We start from the raw sequence: 16770 nt of genomic DNA on the forward strand, positions 1-16770 counted from the left end.
CGAGCCACCGCTGCCTCCGCGCTCGCGGGCCGGGCCGGGCCGGGCCGGCGGCGGGCGGGGCCGCGGCTCCCATTGAGGCGCGGCGCGGCCCGGCCCCCGCCGCCGCGGGGCCAATGGGGGCGGCGGCAGCGGGCGAGCCTCTCCCCGGCCTCCCCCGCCGCCGCCGGGCGCCCGTCATGTGAGGGGGATATAGTACTACGGGCGCGGGGCCGCGCTCCGCAGCCGCGCACCGCCTCCCGGGGGAGCTGCGCCCGGCCGCGGCCGCGCTCGGCTGTTGTTGGCTTCGCGCTTTTTACTGCCGCTCCTCGGGTGGTTGTTGTTGCTGTTGTTTTTAATTGCTGTTTCTGCGTTTTTATTGCTATTTTTGTCGCCTCTTCCTTCACCTCCCACCCTGCCGCGGCTGGCGGAGGAGTTCAGGTAAGGGTGTGCGTGCGGGCGCGGCGGGGATCTGCGCGGGGAGAGGGGTGTCCTGGCAGCGGTGCCCCCGCACCCCGGGCCCGGGGGGGTGTTTGTGCGGCCGCTGTCTGGCACCGGGGGGGGGGGGGGGGTCCCTGCAGCCTGGGGCGCCCCCGCAGGCAGCCCTTGGGGGGGGGGGGGTCGGGCCTGGCCGTGCCGGGGTTACTCGCGGTCATTCCGGCGGGGGGGGACCTAAACCTGCCTGGAGAGGGATGGAGGAGCAGAAAGAAAGGGTGAAGAGGGGGGGGAAAAAACGGAAGAAAGGGGGGGGGGGGGGAAATGCTACTGCTGGCAGCTTTGCAGCCGTGGAGACCTCGCAGTGCTTGTGCCGGGGTGGGAATCGCCCCCCCGGCTACCCCTGGCCCGCTTTCACTGCGCGGCGCGGCTAATCCCCGCGCTTCGTTTCAGGGGCTCCATTCACTAATGGGAAATTAGCATAGAAATGCCGGGAAGCGCCGGTGCGAGCGGCGTGAGCGGCCGCTTAATGGGCGCCGGCCCGGGGCGGGGGGGGCTGTTCGCTCGCCGCCGGCCCCGCGGCTGCTGCAAATAAAGTGTTTCCCCTTCAAGGAGCCGAAGTTTTGTTGTTGTTATTGTGGTTTTTTTTTTTTTTTTTTTTTTTTTTTTTTTTTGGGGGGTGGTGGTGGTGGAGAGCTTGCAGAAAATAGGGCTTTTGAATGGCTTCCGCAGCTTTTCAGAGCGGGGGGCATTGGCAAATGCATGCTGGCGGGGGTGGGGGCCGGCCGCTGCCCCCCGTGTGCGGGGCACAGTCCTCTGCGCCCCCAGAGCGCTGCCTGGGCTGCTGGGAGCAAAGGGATTTCCCGATTTTTTTTTAAATGCATTTCCGTTTAAATTTCTTGGAAATGCTGGGCCCATGGAGCAGTTTACGGTCTGCTTTATGGCTCTGTGCGTGAAATCGATGGACACAGGAGCTAGTTTGAACAGATTTAAAAATCTTCTAGGAAACAACGAGGGGAAAAAACCCTAAAGAGATTAGTGCTAAGCTAGAAGAAGCTGTAGCAATGTATGTGGGAAAGGAGCGGCAGCGTATGTGAGTATCAAATGCTAACATATGCTGTTGGTGTTATCGGTTGAGCTGGACTTAAAAGTGTTTCAAAGCACCCACTTGAAATGACAGGCTGGGAAATATCCCCGTATTTTTCAGCAAGCTCCTAAGACTTAACATTTTACTTGTTACACTGAGATAGAACATGCTTCTCTCCCTTTCTCCTGCTCCTTTTCAGTTAGCGATTAGATGGACAAATTTTAAGCAGAACATGTTTCTGGCAGAAGGGACATCAGAGCAACCCAGGGAGCTCTGAGAAGTTTGGAGGCCATCGTGTTGCCATGCGCTGTTAAAGGGCTGCTGAATTTCACTCCAGAAGTGACCGCTTTTCCGCGGCTCAGGAACTGCGCTCTGTTGTCACATTTATAACGTGTTTTCAGGGCTCCTAGGGATGGAACGTTTTCTCTAAATGGCATCATTGGTTTTAATAGCTTGCATGTCCCTGGCCTTTTTGTTTTTGTTTTTGAAGCTTCTGGTTTTGGCTGTGTCTTCAGGCAAAGTAAGGATGAAAGTCTTTTAGTTGTTAGTCTGGCCTTTAGGATAAAATATAGCCTGGGCTTGATCCTGCATTCCTTGCATTCCCCTCAATCTTCCTGGCTGCTGTGCAAGTTTTGAGAGTGCACAGAAAGCAGATCTGGCTGTAATGTGCCTGGATCTATTTGCCTCTGACAGTCCCCCACCTTCTTAAAATGACTCCAGTTAGACCAAGTGACATTGAATCTTGTTAAAAAAGATGGGGAAATAAGATTTCTCAGTTTCCACTGAGAAATGTTGCATGTAACGTATTTTTTTTTCTTTTTTTTTTAAACTCTTGTTTCCACTTCCAGCTTTTACTCAAGTTAAGGGTCAGTCCTATTCCCACTGAAATCAATGGGTATTTTGATATGTATCTTCCTGAAGAAATGACTTCCTACTTTTCCCAGGCGTTTAAAAAACCTTCAAAAAAAAAAAAAAAAAAAAAAAAAAAAAAAAAACAACATATGTTTTTGGTGCACACATTTCATTCACACTCATTTTTACCGTGAATATACTCAATAAGACAGTGTTTTTTAGAAAAAAAAAGTGGGTTGCATTTCAGATTTTAGTCACAGCACCATTCTTGAGAGGTTCAGGTGGGAACAAGGCAGGCACAGGATAGCTAGAAACCAGATGAGCTGCAAGCCCTCCATTCTGCTCTCCACTTTGCATAGCAGTCACCAATTTTTGGTGCAAGCAAGAAAAAGATGCTTGGGTGAATGCTTACTGGAGGTCAGTGAGAAATTCTCCAAATCATATTCTGATTTTATGTTTCAAAAAATGGGAATAATTCAGCTCTGTGACTTCTGCTGGAGTAACTTTTCATCTACACTGAAATTAAAAAAAAAGTAGGTGGCATGTGTCTTGCAAATATTTCAGCTCTTCTGACTCTTCACTTTTACTATAAGAAATGATTATAGGCTAAGGTCACAGAACAGAGCCACTAACCTTTGTTTGAACTTCCTTGTATTCAGCACATGTGAATATTTCATTATCTGTTCAGAGGAATAGCTGACTGACAGCTCATGCAAACCAGGAAAATGTGCAATTTTACTTTTAAGTCTCCTTCTTCCACCCTGCCCCTACTTCCTCCATGTGTGTATGAAGGAGGAAGCTGTATCTTTAAGAAATATATCTTTCCTCTCTATTTCCTGTGAAATATTAATAGATGCTGCCAACGGGATGGAGCTCTTTAAGGGTATTGTGTAAAACACGTTGTGCCGCGTTAGCTGCGGCGCTGAGCACAGAAAGGGCTTTTGATTTTTTCGCTAGAGAAGGCAGAGACACGGCAAATTTTGGAGACCGGGCAGCAAAGATGCTCTGGAATAGTCGTAATAACCATCCCCTTCCCTCTGCAAAACTGGGTGCTATTGACTATTCATGGCAAAACGTCCAAAGCGCAGCGGCAGAGCCTGTGGAAAATGACAGCGTGTAACAAGATTGACTGGCATTTCCTTCGCGCCGGGTCACATGCCTCCCAATTCACACACACGCACACAGCCTCATAGGCTGATCAAATGACTTCTATCTCTGCAGTCCGCATACCTTCCACAGAAAGAGTTGTTTTATTATGCACATATACAGCTCTGTTTTCAATCAGTCACCTTGAGCGAATGACTGAGGGCCAGTGTTCGCTCCATCCGGAGGTCTCCACGATTGCTCCTTAAGAGACATAGGCTCCAGCCCGTAAGCATTTTTTTTTTCCCTCTTGCGGAGGAAAAAATAAGAAAACAAATATGTAGGCACCCTTCCTTCTTCCTCTGCCCAGGAACCTTTCTAGGAAGCTTGCTGAGCTGAGCACGCGCCGGACTTGCACCGCTTTCAGGGCGAACTGATCTGTGAAGGGCAGATTTTGCACTTCTGCCGCTGCAACAGGGCTATTGCTTGTGTGGGCAAGGGCTTGCAGGACCGGGGCTACTTGGAGCCCAGGCACCCGCCACGGGTCAGCGTGATGCTGGGCACCCACGTGAGCCTTCCCCGTTCAGCCGCTGGCCGGAGGTTCGGATCATCTCCGGACCCGAAGAGATAGGTGCATGCAGCGATGAGGTGAACCCAGCAACCAGCTGGCTTGCCAGGACGTGGTAATTAGCTCAGCACTGTGCCAACCTTATTAAGGGCAGTGCAGGTGATGATGACGTTGGCACACTGATTCATTACATCTGGAGGGGAAAATCCACCTCGTAAATGCTGAAGCACAGCAAATATTTTTGGCTCCTGACAGATTGATCTGTACATTATGCTGATTAGCCTATATTTGTGGAACTGAGGAAGTTAAAAATAAAGTCAGTGGAAACCTACAAGATAAGGAAGGGATTTGCATTTTATGGCCACAAGCAATAAACTTCATTTTTTATTTGTTTTTTTGGGGTGGTAAAAATTTCAACACTTTTTCTACTTTTTTTTTTTTTTTTTCTCCATTCCCTTCTTTGGCTCTAGGTTTCGCTGTTAGGTGAAAGCCCATAATTTATTTTCTTTTGCCAGTAATACTCTGGAAGGGAGCTGTAAATCTAGAGCACGCACAGTTGTGAAATGATTTCTGAAAGAATTCTTTTGCAAATACGTGGTGCAATCCTGGAAAATGCTTAGGCACTCACAGTCCTTAGGGGGTGGTACAGGCATATCAAAGCATGTAGCAGCATGTGTACTCAGAGAGACTGGATGCTTAGGACGTTCCTGTGAGCTAGAGGGCTTTACAAGGTTTAGTTTGTGGAGCTAAATGATTAAACCCTACTTCTGACTGTTGCTATTTTGTTTCCTATCTTCAGGCTCTTATTTGAACTTTTGCTGCGTGGTATATGCTGTTGGGATACTCTTAGGAGATCGTCCAGGAATGGTGGATCACTTGCTGCCTACTGATGAATCTTTTTCATCTACAAGATCTCCTCTTGGATACTTTGGGGACATGACAGCAGGGGTGAGGTCCTACCAAATGCTGCCCTCACCCGTGTCAGAAGATGACAGTGACTCTTCCAGCTTTTGTTCTTGTTCCAGCCCGGATTCCCAGGCTCTCAGCTCTAGCTACGGGAGCACGTCTAGTGCTGAAAGCCAGGACAGTATCTTAGACTACTTATTGTCTCAGGCATCTTTGGGGAACACTGCTGCATCTTGGTGGGACAGAAGGAGATTTCAGCCAATAGTGAAAGAGGAGTATTTTAGGTTGCCTGAATTTGCAGTGGATATGGAAGACTCTGGACCATTTCAGCCTACACTTGAGGAAATTGAGGAATTTCTGGAGGAAAACATGGAGCTGGAGTTCAGAGAAAGACCTAAAAGTGAGACCAAGGACTTGAGAGCTTGCAGCCAAGTTTCTGTTGCTTCGATACAGCAAAAAGACCATATGGTACCCAGCGCTAGTTTAAAAGAGAGTAAAAATGAACAATTGAACAGCTCAACAGAAGGTGGCCAGGCTTCAAATGGAGGAATGTCCCTGGAGAATGGTATACCAGTTATGCTCCAAATCCAGCCTGTACAGATCAAACAGGAGTCCAACACAAGCCCCAGTTCCCAAGGACCAGCACAAGAGAATATTAAAATTGCACAGCTCCTAGTCAACATCCAAGGGCAGACATTTGCCCTTGTGCCCCAGATAGTTCAGTCATCCAATTTGAACTTGTCCTCTAAATTTGTCCGCATTGCTCCCGTCCCCATCGCCGCCAAGCCAATTGGGCCAGGAGGCATGATCCAGGGTCAGACGGGAATCATCATGGGTCAGAAATTTCAAAAGAACCCTGCAGCAGAACTCATTAAAATGCACAAATGTTCTTTCCCTGGCTGTACCAAGATGTACACGAAAAGCAGCCATTTGAAAGCCCACCTGAGAAGGCATACAGGAGAAAAGCCTTTTGCATGCACATGGCCAGGTTGCGGATGGAGGTTAGTATTGGGATGCAGCAGTGTTCAATCCCCCTCACCTCCTGCTCACTGGAGCAAGCAGGTTTGCAGTCTATAGACTTACAAACAATTTTTGGTGCCCAAAACTTGCTCAGTTGGTTTGAGTTAAGACCTTTTTCTTCCTGTTAGATGATCCAAGGGCTTTGATCAACTGAATAGCAGAGCATCACCTGTTGGCACTAGTTGTGCAAGTGTCTTTTTAAAAAAAAATATATATATATCATCAATAGTTAATATTTCATTTCAAGATGCATAGATTAAGCTTGCCACTGCAGGCAGTGCCTTACAGTCACATTGGTCTTGTTGCAACACACCAGCTGCAGCAGATGCTGGGCATGTACCGGCTGAGACTTGTAGATGAGCGAGTTGGTTGAGGGCTGAATGTGTGCACGACTGCATGCAGGTCCAACTGCATGGCACCGTGCGTGACCAGTGACGGGCTGTGATAAATGTATGGGTTAAGACGTCCAGTATTTTGTGCAGTTTCATAGAGAACACACTCCATCCCACTCCTTCTGGAAATGTTGCTGGTGATGTTCTCTGCGTTGGTTCAGAAAGGTGCGTGGGTGCCTCTCAAAGTTGCAAAAAGCTATCAGATGTAACAACATAACTAGAAGGCTGAAGTGAAATTAATCCTTGAAACATTGCTTGAATGGAAGATTGCAGGTTTGAGAAGAATATGTCATAGAAAGTCTTTCTTTCTTTTAATGCAAATTGAAAAAACTACAAATTTTAAAAACAAGCTGAATTTTTTATTTTTTGGTGGGAAACTCTGGAAACCCACCTCCCTCATTCCAATTAGCTGTGCTAATGGCCTGCCTGCTGGCAAGTGTTAACAAAGAGCACCACAAATTATGAGGGAAGCAAAACATAATCTTTACTCCCTTGTATTAAATTAAACCAGACTTCTTTCAAAGAATACCCTGCAGAGCTTCTGCGAGCAATGTCTAATGAGGAAATGGGTGGTGATCATGGGGAACAGATGAGGTAAAAAGTAACAGGAGAGGGTTGAGTGAAAATGCAAGTATGTGAGACATGTAGCAATTAGAGATGCCTGAATTGGTTTGAGGGAAAAGGTCAGAATGCGGCTGAATCCTCTGCTCTCAAAACAGAGCAGTTTGGAGTTTGGGCCTCATCAGAGGGACCGAGTGGTTCAATGCAACCAATTTTCTCGCTGATTTTTCTTCCGCTTTTTGGTTTATGGCGGTCCTACAAACTGGTTACAACTTTCTTTCCGTTATTTTGTACTGGTGGTGTTTTTCACGAGCCTTGCTCCGAGACTTGGTGCTTGGGATGTGCTGAAATGAAAGTTAGGTTATTTTACTGATTGGACCCGTAAGGCAGAGGCTGTTTTAGCCCTGACCTGTAGCTGAGGCATGCAGTTCTCTTCCCTTGGCTGTCAGTGTAAGCAACAAGTAGCAAATGCAAAGCTTTGCCTCCTGCCTGCAACTATGCCTGGTGTCATGTTGGCTTTCCCTGAGCTGGGACACAGGCAAAGCCCTCCTATTTGTGAAAAATGTGCACGGCACATTTGATTGATCTGCACTGAGGTTTATACCAAAGTTCCCAGTAACATTTGTGGTTCGAGATCAAAAGTCTAAAGAGTTGTCTCTGGGTGACCTTGTATAGCTCTGCCTTATCGCAGAACTGGTGTTTTCCACGAAAATATATGAAGTAGTAAGGGATGGAGCTTGAATTTAGGCCTGGTTTGCCTGCCTTCTCCCAATGGTACAAGGAGAAGCGCGCCTGAGAAGCGGGACTTGGTTGTGAGGCAGCTCAGGGAGGTTCAGAGTGCCCCAGGCTTTCACCCCTGCCACAACTCTTTAAAGATGAGAAGCCCAACAAGAGTGAGAGAGTAATTTAAGTTAGGTACAAAGAATACTTGTCCTGTCCACAAACGGCTGCCAGAAGAGTAGTTCAGACTCCTATTTTTCTTTTCTTTTTGCTGTTGTTGCGTTTGTACAGCCCGAACTGGTATCCCAGTCTCCAGCGCCCCTAAACATTGCAGGCTCTGGTCCGTGGTGGGAGAGGGCATCGCTGCAGGAGCTGCACTCGCAGCTCGCTGGTGCGCCGGCCCGAGGTCCCCGTGCGTCCCTGGGGGCTTGGGCAGCCAGCAAAGGCCAAGCCACAGCAACGCGGCAGGCTGCCTCCAGCTGAGCGCCGCGTTACCCGGTGCTCTGTCCTCAATAAAGCATGTTTACCTTCTCCAGGCGTTCGGAGGGAGCTGCGAGCTCACATGACTAAGTCAAATACGTCTGGAATCTGTGTTCGCTCCCAGTTTTATACTATCTCCAATGAATTTAAGTACAAAAGCACCACCAGGCTCTGCTCCTGCCCCCCACATTCTTGCGCTTGTTTGAATATTTATTTTTCACCAAAAACACTTAAGACTTGAGCTTGCTGAATATGGTATTAAGGAACAAAATGTCGCCTAGCACAAAGCAGTGGCGTCATGGGGCATTAACGCTTTCCCTGCTCTCTGCAGGGGACGTTTTGCTGCATCAGTCCTTTAAATGTATGGGTGTGCGCCCGGGGAATCCTGGGGGCAGCCCCCGCGCCTGGGGCAGCAGTGCGAGCTCCTCTCCGGAGGAGGCTGAACCCTGCTCGCTTCCGTCTTTGCTCAGCCCGTGGCAAGAGCTGGTTTTGGCCGCGTGCAGATGAGGAGCTCGAGAGCAGCCGGTGACCCGTCGCATCCAGAGTCCCGCTGTCCTGGTTAACATGCTGATCCGTGACCGGCCGGGTTATGCTGCTGGCACGCGGCAGCCCCTGGTTGATGCTGCCCTGGATGCAGCCCGGACCAAAAAGCTAGGCTGAAATGCAGGCCGGTCCTGCGCAGCCGTGTCGTGTTGGGAAGCAGCAGCAGCACCCATGGTTGCTCCCCCGCATGACGTGCAAAGCCGCAGTGGTGATCAGTGCCGGTGGGATTGAGCCGCCGTGCGGGGGGATGACTCATGGTGCCTGGGCTGAACAGCCCCTTCTCCCTGGGGGAAGAGCAAAGGGGATCACACCTCGCTATCTCCACTTTCACCGCTGGCAGGAAGAAGTTCAGTGCAGACTGATACACATTCTGCCTGGTTTGATAGGGAGGATTTAAAAGCTTATCGTGTTTGCAGCCAGCAGCATGCCTGGGACTGGACAAGTGCTCAGGGGATGATGTGAGCTGAGGTCTCTGGTGAGGCAGGTTGGGGCTGATGTCTTGCAGGGGCACTTTTTGCTAGCGCTGCACGAAGGGGTTTCCAGGCTGTGTAGGAGGCGCGTGAGTTTGCTGTAGCTGTCTCAGTCGCTTTGTGGAACAGCAGGACAGATCCAGAGTCTCTCCTCCATAGGCTGAGGAGGGCTACAACCTAGCTTAGTCTCAGCTGTGGGGTTGTACTTGCCGGTGGCCTTGGCTGGGGTAACAGCTGCATAGGACGAGGTTGGGGTGACCAACTATTCTCTCCCTGTGGTCTGCACAGCAATGTCCTCATATGGCTGAGAGCCTGATACATTGGGGACCTCTAGGATTTGCCTCCAAGAAAGATATGGTGGCAGGCCCTTTGGGGTCCCGCTAGACAGAGAGGTGAAGCAGATTCTTCCAATTGCTCTTGGGTTTCCCAGTTCTCCCCCCTTTTGAAGGAGGAATCCTGAAAATGGCAGTGCATTTGGTTGGTTAAATGTTCCTTGGGGGTACCTCGTTTTCCTTTAAATTTGGCAGTCTTCATGGGATTATTTACAGCTTTCTTGGGTTGGTTTCAGTGCCAGAACGTGCTGCAAATGTAATTTCACCACCCCCTGCAGAGCCAGGCCACCAGATCTTCTCAGGCTTCCTTGTCCTAACCTTTGCGTTGTTTTTCTGTAAACACACCGACAGCTCGAGGTTTATTTCTGTGGGCTCCGTAAGCTGATCTTTCCGTGACTGCTGGGGAACAGTATTGCAACATTCCTGCCTCTTCAGCTAAGGACATCGTTATGAGACAGAGTGTATTTTTATCGAATGAACTCATCCGAGCTCCCAGAGTACGAGCACAGCCGCTCGTTCCTGATATGTGCCTCTTTCTTCCCCACCATCCGTGCGATTCCCATCAAAATGCACTTGCAGCTCACTTATGCAGGATTAGCCCTGTGCTACCGCACTTCTCTTCCAGATGGTGACCTCAGCAACCAAGGACATGGGACAAGGCAGCTTGGCCACATCTGGTTTTACTCCTTCTTTGAGGGACTAGTCTGTACATAATGTGAGGATGGCTTCTGCAAAGGAGATTTTCCCCCTCTGATACCTCTTCCCTTGGAAGTAGCTGCCACCCTTAGCAGCAGGTCTGTTCTTGTCCAGCTTGGACGCTGAAATCCTGATGAGACAGCCTGCACAGGCAACATCCCGCCCTCTTTAGAAAGTTGCTTAAAATCCTACTTATTTGTTGCTCTGTAAGAGAGTCTGTCTATGGACATTACATGGAGACTGGCTCACTGCTGGAGACTTGGGAGAAGCTCCTGGCCATGGCTGCTCCCAGTTCTAGACTGAGATTTTGGGAAGTTATGGCTGGCAAAGAGTAGGGGTGTTAGAGAAAGCAAGTGTATGCAGATACTTGAGAAGAAGAGAAACTCATGCCTTGTTCCTAAAGGCTACATCAGATCATGGCCAAGGAACGGGTTGATGGCTCTATTGGGAGATCAGCCAGTTGCTCCTGATGGTGAATTTGGCTCTTTCACCATGGCGACACCAAAGCAAGGACAAGGTGAAAAAAAATAAGAAAAATGGTTGAGGGAATCTCTCCTAAAAATGCCCTTGGGAGAGCTGGATCCACACTGTACCTTCCCCAAAGCTGGCATCTGCATCTACTTTGTGCCAGCAGTGAAGCAAGGTCTCTGGGTAGCAGGCAGCTACAGACTGAAGACCTATGAGAACCGAAAAAGCCGTGCTCAGCTTTCCCAGTGCCTCCATCCTGTTCCTCAACTGGTGGCAGGAGATCAGTGCTAATTAAAACCTTTATGTGGAAACTTATTTTTCTGGCATGAAGGACTTATTCATAGGAGCCCAGTGGTCCTGTTTTTCCCCTTTCATAAAAATAGCATATTCACCCTGTTAGTGACGTGATATTTTGCTCCAGAGGGGCACATTTTTCTACATGTTCTTTCCCCCATTTATTCAGCTAGTGCCCATGACTTCATTTATTTATTGTAAATAAACAGCTGATACCATTTCTTGCAAGCTCTCTTTCTGTACTGCTCTTTGTTACTGTTCTGGCAACAAAACACTTAACTACCCTTTGTCAAGCAGCAAATTTTTTGCACTGTCCAGACAGGGCTGTCTTAGCATGACATCGTTAACCCTGTGTCTCCCAGTCAAGTCCAAGCTAGAAAAAGAGCCAGCTCTGCTGCTAAGACCAGCAGATTAGCTAGTTTATTGGTGTTCAGTAAATCCTGTGGGATTGGTGATGGCTATTTTGGGGATTTTTCTGTGGAGATTGAAGATGGAAAGACTCCTGGGAGACATTTTGTGTAATTAAAGGCTCAATCTTTATTTTAATTTGCCTATGAAGTAACCGTTTTAATGGCCATTGGGGCCTGCCTGGATTTCAGCTGTTATAACATTTAGTATCTCTGACACTGAGATGCTAATAACTGTTTATTTAGCCAGCAGGAAAAAATGCAAAGGCCAGTTTTTGAGTTGGATCTAATAAGGCAAATAGCTTCTGAGCAAATATGTCTGGCTGTTATCTAGGGGGTCCATCTCAAATTAGCCACAATTATGGGATATGCTGTTGTATTTGCGCCAGTGTGAGCTTGGAGTAGACCTCACCTGTGGGATGTTGTTATATCTGTTTGACAAGGTCCATGCTTGGATTCGCAGGAAAGAGATTGCAGGACAAGCTTTGAAGGGATCTGGCAGAGGTGCTGGGGAGTGAGAGCAGTGCTGTTTTAGTAGAGCTGTAGCCATAGTGTTGGGAGTTGAGCAAGAGGCACAAACATTGCCTCTATGCATTGCTCTCAAGTTCAGAATTTACGTGAGATGAGGTTGTTAATTGTGTGTTTCCATCACTGCTGACATCTGCTGATTGGGACCAGACCGCCTCTGTGTGTCCTGGGTTCTTTCATTTGAGAATTTGGGCCTTGCCACAAGCAGAGTCTCCCAGTGATGTGAGGGGACGCTATGTGACTGTGAGAGAATTAGCAATGGAAAACTCCAGTTATTTGAAAATGCTTCTCTTTTCTTGCAGGTTCTCCAGGTCAGATGAGCTGTCCCGGCATAGACGATCCCATTCGGGGGTGAAACCATATCAGTGTCCTGTCTGTGAGAAGAAGTTTGCTCGAAGTGACCACTTGTCCAAACATGTCAAGGTGCATCGGTTCCCACGAAGCAACCGCTCCGTCCGCTCTGTGAACTGATTGGTCCCACTTTCCCCTTCCCACCCAGCCGTCCTAGAACAGCCGATGACAGCACTTTTCTCACTATATTTCTAGTGATAATTTATTTGTCTTCTCAGAACAGTCAATGCTGTTACTTGATACCACCATGTCTATGTCCCATGTCCTTTAACCATGATATGAGAATGAAGTTCTTTTGGGTCAGGGGAGGGGGTGTTTCTTCCTTTTTGCCCTTTTTTTTTTTTTTTTTTTTAAAAAAAAAGGATGTTATTTTCCTTTCCTTCTATCTTTCCCTCCTTTGCTGCTGCTTCTTTTGGAAATTACAGTGTTTTATTTTTAGCTGTTTTCTGCTGCACAGGAAAATGTAAGAGTTGCTTGCTGCTAGTTAATTATAGCCCTGGCATTCCTGAGGGCTTTGCTCATGTACAGGCCATTCATTGTCAGTTTTTATTAAGCTGCTCTATTTGTCCAGTTTGGAAACAGCAAATTCCTTTTGAAATGAAAACAACTCCTTTGTTTTTGGGTTGCCAGAGCCAAGCATTTGTAGGGGCCGGCAACAGGAGGAGGAACAGTGGGAGTCGGGGGAGGCAAGGCATGGAGAGGACTGGAATGCATCTCCTAGCCACTTGGGTTTCTCTGGCTCACACTTGCCTCTTCCTTGATTTTATATATAAATATATAAAATATGTGTATATATATGTGTGTGTTTGTATATGTGCATGCATGCATACATATACATACATATATATATATATATATATTTAAGCAAAGGCAGATCCTAGGCAAACTCAGAAGCTGAGACTGGATTAACTGGCTTGGAGTGGAGGCCTTTCAGTGAAGCTCACCAGATGCTATGTGCATGCTTTTCTGTCCTATGCTGCCACTGAGGGTATAGGGAGGCTCATGTGTTGAAGGAAGCTCTGCTTTCCTTTGGCACCTGTTTGAAGTGTCCACTTGCTTTAGCAGAAGGGATGTTTTTTAGTGCTACAAGCTGCGGGATGCTGTTTGTCAGAACTGTGAGGCTCAGCTCCTGTCTCTGCTCTTGTCTTTCTGTGTGCTGCTGGAGGAGAAACTGGAGCACCCGTTCCAGAAGTGCCTGGTGGTCTTCGGTGAGCACTGGGCGCCCTGAGTGCCCACTGCCCACACAAGCCAAGGGTGCTCATGCCTCACTGGCCAGCATCCAGGCTGGCTTCCATTTCCTCATCCATCCGTCGGGGTCTTGCCAGGCATATCAGTTCCTGAGGGAGGTTGGGAGGCATCATAACCTGGTGTGACACCACCGTGAGATCTTCTGTCAAAGGGTGATCGTAAGTGCTATGTGTTTTTCTTTTCCTACTGACAGCCATGTCAGAGCTCCACACAGCTGGGGTGGGTGAATGGGTGAGAACAGTAGCCAAAAGAAACAAATTTACATGGCAGTTGGCTAAGAAGGGAATTTAAACAAATAATCAGATGGTAGCAGGCAAGTCATTATGTTTGTGTTTCTTCTTGTTTTGTATTTCCTTTTAAACTCTGGCGATTGTAAGAAGCTTTAGAAGAAAATAGGATTCAGTAATTAGAAACAATTTTATAATGGATGTTGCATTTCCTTTCCATTCACAGATGGCATCTGTTTGTCTTTTTGCTGACAAAATGGGAAATAGAACACTGCAATTCTAGCGCTAGGTAGTGCAGGAGTCTATGCTGTATGTAAGAGCGGTAGGTCTAGCTAAAGCGAATGCATTCCTTTTGTCCTCTAGAAATTAATATAAATGAATTATCATCTATTGACTGGTTTATATCACATCCTATGAATGTATGTAAATAAAACTGTACATAGATGCATATCTATATAAAATATCTTTTAATAACGTATCAAAATTTGTGTAAATTGGAAACAAAAATACCTATAAAACCAGTGTACATAAGTTACAATTCTGTATATTTTCTTTTGTTCTTCATAAAAATATATTTACTTTGACAATAAAATGAAAATGGAAATTTTAAATCCCTTTTTGAAATTATTATTCATTAATATCCTTTGTAGCCAGCTCTTTAATCAAGACGTTAGCACTTGAAAATTTGATTCACCTGGATGTAACTTTTCAGGTGCTGGGTAACAGGGAGACAATGGAAGAGCTCTAAAGGTGCCTTCAAAGACTTTCCCCATTTGAGAAATCTCATGCTAGGGGAAAGGTTGCTTGCTACGGTCCACATGAAGACTGCTGTACCAGTGCTCAGCAGCACTCCAATTGCCGAAGTTCTGGGAGGTGAGAGATGGTCCAGCTGCCCCTCATCTGAGTCGTCACACCTCGCCTGGCAGCTGCTGTGGGACCCAAATGCCTTCTGTGGTTTCTGACTGCTGTGAAACAGGTCTGTAGCCACAGTAAAACTGTGGTTAATAAATTAGTGCAAGTGGATTTTGAGGAAATTCAAGCTCTGGTGATCAGTGTGAAGGAGGAGGCTTTGAGAATTTGAGGCTGTGACGGTGACTAACTGTGTGACCCAGTGCAAAGGATGTGATTGCCCTGTGCCTCAGTTCCCCTTCTCATAAAACGGGGGTAATAATGCATCATGGTGATATTGTGGGATTTAATTTATATTTATGCAATCCTTGGATGGAAGAAGCAAGTAATAACAATAACAGTCAAAGGATTAGATGGTGAAATAAAGCCTTAGTATGGCAGAGGTCTTGGTGCCAAGGTGCTTCATTTGGCTCTTCTCTAAATTCCATGTCTGGAAGAGTGATGTGTGGGATTTGTGGTATGAAGCATGCCTCAACCCACAGGAGAAGATGCCGTGCCTTGCAACCACCATTGTTTCCCATTCCTAACAATACAAGCATGAACATGATGCTCTTGCGATCCACAAACTGGAGCAACTCTTGCATTGTGCTTTTGGTTGCTTGGCCTCCACTGGAAGAAGAACCCAGAAATGTTAATGGCATTAAAATCCCTCCTGAGTTTCCATTGGAGCAATGGCGCAGAAGGTCCAGATCTTCTCCCAGAAACAATGACTATGAAACTAATGGCACTTAAGGATTAAAAAGTTGCTCCCTGAAGCATAGCCACCAAAAAAATGCTAGCTGATGAGCCAGGAACCTCCAAATTCTTGATTATTTTTTCTAACAAACATCTGTGGGTCTGGCAAGAAGGTTGAAGGACATGTCAGAGTAAGCTCTCTTTGCTCCATGTTGTTGTTACCTCCTAAGATATAGTATGAAGATCAGAAACCCAAGAACAGTCATTTAAGAATGCTAGACTGCTAGTTGCGTATGCGCTTTAATTAGCAAACCTGCACCAAGAGGATCTCCGATTCCCTTCTGTTCTCACCCTATCGACTTTATATATTAGACCAGTTGCTTTATTTTAGCCAGCGTCTCAGTCTCCTCCCCATCTCATTTGGAGTTCTGATATTGCTGTAATGTTGTGAAATTCACCCTACAAGAAGCTTGGGGCAGAAGTTATCATTTCTCTGTAATGCTTAAAGCTGAAGTGGAGTAACCCAAAATATCTGCTGCTGGAGAACAGCAGCATAGAAATCTAAGATCTAAGCTAAGTTTTAGCCTGGAATATTTTCCATGGAACACTTATTTCTCTCTCTCTTTTTTCTCTCTCAATTTCTCTCTCTCTCTCTCTCTCTCTCTCTTTCTCTCTCTCTCTCTCTCTCTCTCTTTTTCCTGTTTTAAGTCCACTTTCTGAGTGTGATTTGTGTGGAGTATTTTTTGGCTAAGTAATTCTTACCTTCAAGGAAATTTAAGTTTACGTAAACATTGCAGTGTTTTGCTCAAAAGAGTAGGGTTGTATTTGTTGTGAAAGGAGAGTTTATTCTGCATGAAAACTGATGATTTTTCAGAGCTTTGTCACAAAAAAACCCATAGAAGCTTCCAAATGGATTTTTTTGGTATTTGTTTTATTTAGCATTACTTGCCTGCCTGGGCCTTGCTATAGGTCTTGCTGGCTCATGGGACAAATGTGGCCTTGCCTTAAATCTAATTACTCTTTAGGCACCTGAAGGTAAACATATATTTGATGCTTTGATGCCACAACTGAATATATCTTTATTTTGTCCCTGGTTCAGCAACTCTATGTGGCAAAAAGCAGCTTGGCATCGTTATGCATATGCTTAAGTCTTGCTGACTTAAGACATCTATAATTGGGGTTCTGAAATGTGGATAGACATGTGTGCAGTGTTATGTACTTCATATGACAATTGTGATCCATTTTATAGCACTTGCTGCTGCTGTGTATGTTTCTAAAAGGTTTTATTGGCAATTTCTGGCTGTTTAGTCTCTATTCATCAGCATTAATGATGAAAAAAATGGTATTAGGGGAGGTGAGAAGCTGTCATCTGGAAAGAGTATTTTAGGCAACATAAGGAATAAGCAGTGGGAAAAAGAAGAAAGTGATTTTTCTGTAAGGAAACCCCACTTCTTTGACCTGTGGCTAAATGGAGACCAGTGGAGTGATGAGTCCAAAATGACACAGCAAAGCAGAGGGAAAATGGGAATAGAACCAAGAAGT

General features: G+C 46.7%; 1 protein-coding gene across 2 annotated transcripts; it reads left to right on the forward strand.

The window, feature by feature from the left end:
- The first annotated feature begins 186 nt into the window (after positions 1–186).
- On the forward strand, positions 187–16521 carry KLF15 (KLF transcription factor 15). 2 transcript variants are annotated; one of them, XM_062585274.1, is made up of 3 exons: positions 187–417; positions 4801–5908; positions 12121–16521. In XM_062585274.1, exons 2-3 carry the CDS (start codon positions 4866–4868, stop codon positions 12287–12289), a joined length of 1212 nt encoding a protein of 403 aa, XP_062441258.1. In that variant the 5' UTR covers positions 187–417; positions 4801–4865; the 3' UTR covers positions 12290–16521. The 2 variants fall into 2 exon arrangements, with proteins under 2 accessions (XP_062441258.1, XP_062441259.1); XM_062585275.1 differs by lacking the exon at positions 187–417 and adding an exon at positions 3657–3721.
- The last annotated feature ends 249 nt before the right edge of the window (positions 16522–16770 follow it).

This window comes from Rhea pennata, chromosome 12, assembly GCF_028389875.1.
Source record: "Rhea pennata isolate bPtePen1 chromosome 12, bPtePen1.pri, whole genome shotgun sequence".
Classification (NCBI taxonomy): domain Eukaryota; kingdom Metazoa; phylum Chordata; class Aves; order Rheiformes; family Rheidae; genus Rhea; species Rhea pennata.